The sequence below is a fragment of the Brachionichthys hirsutus genome, chromosome 2 (assembly GCF_040956055.1).
Source record: "Brachionichthys hirsutus isolate HB-005 chromosome 2, CSIRO-AGI_Bhir_v1, whole genome shotgun sequence".
Classification (NCBI taxonomy): domain Eukaryota; kingdom Metazoa; phylum Chordata; class Actinopteri; order Lophiiformes; family Brachionichthyidae; genus Brachionichthys; species Brachionichthys hirsutus.
The window spans coordinates 1,316,747-1,322,746 of record NC_090898.1 but is presented as its reverse complement, the minus strand read 5'-3'; the positions used below and the strand labels follow the sequence as shown (position 1 = coordinate 1,322,746).

The window sequence follows — 6,000 nt, the reverse complement described above, 5'->3', positions numbered from 1 at the left end:
CCAGTGCTTCTCAATTATTTTCTGTTACGCCCCCCATGAAAAAAAAACACCCCCCCCCAACTATAAATACCGTAATATAATTTGTCAATTGTTCAGTGTACCTCTGCATAACATTGTATCTTTATTAACAATAAAGAAAAAAGAAAGAACTATAGATCAACTCACAACAAAGAATAACTTCATTAACATTGTTTTTAAATTTGTCTGAAATTAAAATAAATAAATACATTCAATCCTTATTTAAACTACAATTTTTTTTTGACCAATTGAACCATTTGGTCCGAGGCTACAGTCAAGTCTGTCTGTCTTACGAAAAAGAACATTTTAAAGCAGTTACACAAGACAGTACTGAGTAAATTACGTCTGTCAGCAAGTAATGAGTTACACAGCTAACACAAGGTGCTCTGAGCTAATTCTTGCTGCTTTGAGGGAGCATCTTTCCTGTTGATCCGAGCCAGCCAGAATCTCCGTCTTCTCACATCCATGAAGTCTAATGACGGGGACACTATAAAACTAAATTTAACGATTTAAACATCCATTGACGCAGCAGGAGACGGAACATTTACACTTTGTTTTATCTCGACACTCGGTTCCCAGCTGCCCGCAGATAGCGAGCTAATGCCGAGCTAATGCTAACCGTTACGGCGCAGGCGCTGCAACAGCCGTAAGTCGTGACGTCGTGTGGGGACTATGTGTAGGGACTGTACCGTCTAAACGTGTGGATGACGTTGAATACACCTTTGAATCTCAAATGGTTTTTTGTTTTTGGATGGACAGGAGAAATAATCTATTATGATTTAAAGAAAGTGTGAAGCTCTTTATTTACCTACCTTTACCTTTGATCTCCACCCAGACGTCTCATATCATAACTCAGATTTCTATCAAAGGGTTTGATTAAAGGCGCATTGCTGCGTTACGTTTGAAGTGTAATGTTTACTGCAGCCTCACAATGAGGTGTGTTCATCCAATGATAGAAGCGACAATGTCACGCTGCGTTACTGAGGTGTTTCAGTAGAACCCATGACCTGCTGCTTCCAACCACCAGAGTAAATGATGCAGATCGAGCCGATGATGCATCAGGATACTGTGACATGAATGAAAAGCTCTCTGGATCCAGCGCGCGGTCCTGAACAGGACCTTTGCTTGTTACCGAGAGCATTCTGTTAAAATGGAAAGCTTTTATCGTCCGTGTCAACACAGTACAAGTACAGAGTACAAGTACAGAGCAACAATGAAACTAGAGTCGATGAGTGAGCATCGGCTGCATCAAATAAATCACGCTGCCAACAACTCTTCTTCGAGGTGCAGAAAGCATCAGGTACACAGGAGAACACACGCAGGAGGAAGGAACGACCCGAACGACCCGATGCGCAGGGATTTTATCAGAGAGAGGAGAAATGTCTGCTCTCGTACTTGTTGTACTCACAAAGCGCTTTACATTAGGCCTCACATTCACACTCCAGGGGGCGACTGCTCTGCGACCGGGAGCACCTTGGGGTTCAGCGTCTTGCCCAAGGTCACTCCGACAGTCAGAGCTGGGATTCGAACCACCAACCTACTGATCACCGGACGACCCACTCTACCTACTGAGCCACTGTCCTAGATCAAACCACAGTGACATCCTCACGGTCCGGGTCGTTGGTGTCAGCTCTGACAGTGACGTGGGTCAGATCTACACCAGGTTCCACCGCAGAACGGGGCCCCACTGGTTCTGGTCTTTGTGGGTGTCGACCCCTGGCCTGAGGGAAGCTGAAGCCGTCCAGAGGTGCGTGCTCTATCCTGCACAGGCTGTCAGGCCACGCCTCCTCCTCTGTCATCTGAAAGCAGTCTGTCTGAACAGCCTTCTCCTTCTGCCAGACAGAAGTGGGCTCCCGCACCACACTGGGCTCCTGCACCTCCCGCACCACACTGGGCTCCTCCACCTCCCGCACCACACTGGGCTCCTGCACCTCCCGCACCACACTGGGCTCCTGCACCTCCTGCACCACACTGGGCTCCTCCACCTCCCGCACCACACCGGGCTCCGCCTTACGGAAGGTATGGCGGGCGTACAGGCTGATGCAGAACATCTCCACAATCACGCAGTAATGGTAGATTACTGATGGCAGACGGAGACAGCGACACACAGGTAAAGGCAGGTAACAGCCAAGGATCGACTACACAGAAATAGAGTCTTGATGTTCTGGAGAACCACAAGACTCTGTGCTGTGACTCACGTTGGGACCTGGTCAGAACGGAGAAGGGCGGCGTGCATGGGATGACCTCCAGAGCGCCCATGGTCTCCAGGATGCCGCTCTGCAAGCCACACAGCACCAGCGCCACGACGATGCAGATGAACTTGGCCCTCAGGCCGTAGCCGTGGAGGGCACTCTTAGTGGCTTTGTAAAACAGCAGGTGGCCGTAGAAGGACACGAAGGTGGACACACCTATGATACCGTTCACGTACAGGTTGGGGTTGACTGAATCCACCTGGAGCACAAGAAACCGTTCGAAGCGATTGAGGATAACACCAGACAATGTTCTGTAACAGAGTAAGACGGGCCTACGGAATGATGGCCGCTGGGCGGACCCGGATCGGAAGGACTGACTCACATCTCCATAGTCGTACTGTTCATCCGTCCACAGCACCAGCGTCACAAAGAATAAGATGCTGCGGACGACGGAGAGCTGCAGCACGGCAGCCAGCATCCAGCTACGGCTGCTCCTACGAGACAGGACCGCAGGTTAGCCTTTCCGCTCTTATTTTGGTAGTCCAGGGCTCTTTTACTTTACACTTCCTGTGTGTTTGTTTCTTGCTTTGTGTCCTTATCTCGGGGTGTTTCTATCCTTCCTGTACTTTCAGCCCAGTTGTTGCTGTAAATCATCTTTTTTGGGGCTGTAAGCCATGATCATTGTGGCCCAGTGGGCCCGGCCCAGTGGGCCCAGTGGGTCCAGTGGGTCCAGTGGCCGATAGGTTGGGCTCTGATCCTGAAATCCCCCCACTGGGCCTGGTGGCAGCTCGCATGGCAGCAGCCGCCCACTGGCGTGTGAATTTGAGACTGTGTAGAGTTGACAGGACTATCATGTTGTCACTTAAAAACCAAACTGGGCCGAGCAACACACAATAATAAAGAAGGTGCATCGTTTGAGTCGCTTTTATGTCAGCGCTTTCAGAAACAGTCCAGGTAGACCTGAGCCCACGTAGCTGCGCTGCCCACAAGCCCACTGTGCTGTATGTAGCGCAGGTTTGTGAGGTCCTGGTCTTCAGGTAGACCTGAGCCCACGTAGCTGCGCCGCCCACGAGCCCACTGTGCTGTATGTAGCGCAGGTTTGTGAGGTCCTGGTCTTCAGGTAGACCTGAGCCCAGGTAGCTGTGCCACCCACGAGCCCACTGTGCTGTATGTAGCGCAGGTTTGTGAGGTCCTGGTCTTCAGGTAGACCTGAGCCCAGGTAGCTGCGCCACCCACGAGCCCACTGTGCTGTATGTAGTGCAGGTTTGTGAGGTCCTGGTCTTCAGGTAGACCTGAACCCAGGTAGCTGCGCCACCCATAAGCCCACTGTGCTGTATGTAGCGCAGGTTTGTGAGGTCCTGGTCTTCAGGTAGACCTGAGCCCAGGTAGCTGTGCCACCCACGAGCCCACTGTGCTGTATGTAGTGCAGGTTTGTGAGTGGGTGAACCTGTTGATGGCCACCAGTGGCAGGCAGCAGCAGCAGCAGCAGGGGAATGGATCCGGAGACACCCGCTGCCCAGACAGAACCGCCAACATGCTGGCCTCCCCTCCAAAGAAGTCTGTGATCAGTCCCATGAACTTCAGCAAGGTGATGGAGTGATACCTGCACACACATCAAGAGAGGAGCAGCAGTAGCAGGTCCAAGTCCAATCTGGAGGTCGTGTCGAGACGTTAACTCACAGTGAGGCGATGAAGTTACACAGTGAGGAAGAGCGTGGCACGTACAGCGCTATGAGGGACGTGAAGGCAAACACCTAAACGAAACAAAGAGTTCTCGCTTGTAACGCGGGCCATGGTTCATCTAGCACTGAGAGAAGTCCTGCCTTCAGAAGAGCGGACATTACCGGGTACATTCCTAAAATCCACAGGTACAGCCGTTTCCGTCTGGATGAGGTGAGGAGGCGCAGGAAGAAGCCCACCTCCTCCAGAAACATCCCGAGGAGAAGGAGAGCCAGGGCGGCCGGGATGAGGAAGAGCCACAGCTCGTCTTTGATGGCTGCCGAGACACACCGAGCTGCATGTCAGCGCTACAAACAGGAAACTGTCCAGCTGGACCCACATTTAAGTCCCTCTGTCCCAAGGCGCACTACCGGTCCAACTTCTGGACCGGTAGTCCCAGTCAAGGGGGTACTTATTTTCAGGACTATATCTGTTGCAGATTCTCACTGAAGGTCAGAACTATGAGTGGACACAAGTGGAATTACGTTTGACAGTCTTTGCTTTGATGGTTTAAACGCCCGGCCTTCTGTGGATGAGCTTCCTGAGGCCGTCACCTGAAACGGTTTGTTGTTGGCCCTTCACACTACAGTCCATATCATCCCAAACATCTGACGGTGGGGGCCAGGTCATGTGACACAGCCCTCCAGGTATCTAGTCCTCGCTCCTCTCCTTGGTCTAATAGCCCTGACTCATCCTGGAGCTGTGCTTGAGGTCGTTGTCCTGGTGATGATCCAAGTCAAGTCAAATCGGATGGGCTGGCATGCCGCTGCAGGACGATGGGGTCACCGTGGGAACCATCCATTCACCTCTTCTCCATCACACAAAGACACGGGGGTGGAACCAAAGATTTCGGCGCTGTACTTTTCGGCCGTGGTTTCTTTGCTGCTGCTTGACCATAAAGTTCTGATTCGCTCAGACTAACGTCGTTTCTCTACTGACTGGAGAACCGTGTCACCAACATGGCTTCTGCCACACGATGGTCCAACCCAGGCATGGGCAAACCCAGGCCCAGGGGCCATATGCGGCCCGTTGGTCTTTTTAATCCGGCCCGCCAAACTTGTCCAAATTATATTATTAAATAAAATTGTATTATAATTGAACCTCATTCATTTGACCTTTTCCCTGTAATGCTGCCTGTAAAAGGCCAAATCCTTTAATGCAATAGCTTTCATGTGTCATTTATATTAGCTCACACAAATACTCCATCCATCTGTTCTTGGTCCGGCCCCTCTGTCAAATTTTAGAACCTATTATGGCCCGCGAGTCAAAAAGTTTGCCCACCCCTGGTCCAACCGCATGAAGACGGCGAGAGGATCCACTGATGCACCTTGATGAGCCTCACCTGTGGAGTGGAACACTTCAGGTGGCGACCTCATGAAGCTCATTGAGAGGCCAGGCAGAACAAAAGGGTGGTGAATGTAAAATATAACACGTATTCAGCTCGTTCACATTACTCCATACATCTCGCCTCACAGCTTTGATGTCTTCAGTTTGAATCTGATCAAAGCAATCAAAAGAAAGGAAGGCGTGTCCAGACCTTTAGCCTTGTGTGCTACAACGCAGTAGCTTCTCTGCTGCTGCACCGTCTTCCTGATTGACAGAATGCATCTCAAACAACCTGCGTGTAGCTCAAAGTGCCGACGAGCATCTGATGAAGCAGTTACGCGGTTTAAAAGCTTCAGTCAGGGACAGGCAGGAGGAGTAATACGAACGAGATACTGCAGTATCAGCGCCGTTAAACTGCAGTCACACAGAGCCGAATCTGTCTCACGATCGGGAGTCCTTCACGCTGAGAAAGCTTGACTTACTGCTGAAGATTTGTGAGGACAGCGGGATCTCAGGCCCGATCCAGCTACAGTTGCCCCCCCTTTCCATTCTAGCTGTCACAGCACAATCACTCAGTCCCATTCAGGAAGCTGCGGCGTCCCGGGAGAGCGGCGAGAACATCGCCTTCGCGGACAGTCGCTGTCGGACACATTAATGATTGACCAGGAACCGGCAGGAGGACAGCTGGGATCCAAGTCCACCCTGGGCGAGGCTGCTCTGCTCACTGGGAGGGCAGCAGAAATAC

At 51.4% G+C, this 6,000-nt stretch overlaps 1 protein-coding gene across 1 annotated transcript; it reads right to left on the bottom strand.

Moving 5' to 3' along the window:
- Positions 1–1,452: 1,452 nt before the first annotated feature.
- Positions 1,453–5,837, bottom strand: si:dkey-16n15.6 (organic solute transporter subunit alpha). Its single transcript, XM_068749301.1, has 8 exons — positions 5,738–5,837; positions 4,055–4,206; positions 3,891–3,964; positions 3,658–3,813; positions 2,593–2,704; positions 2,217–2,469; positions 1,628–2,098; positions 1,453–1,535 (listed from the first exon to the last, which is right to left on the bottom strand). Exons 1-8 carry the CDS (start codon positions 5,835–5,837, stop codon positions 1,453–1,455), a joined length of 1,401 nt encoding a protein of 466 aa, XP_068605402.1.
- Between the last annotated feature and the right edge of the window lie 163 nt (positions 5,838–6,000).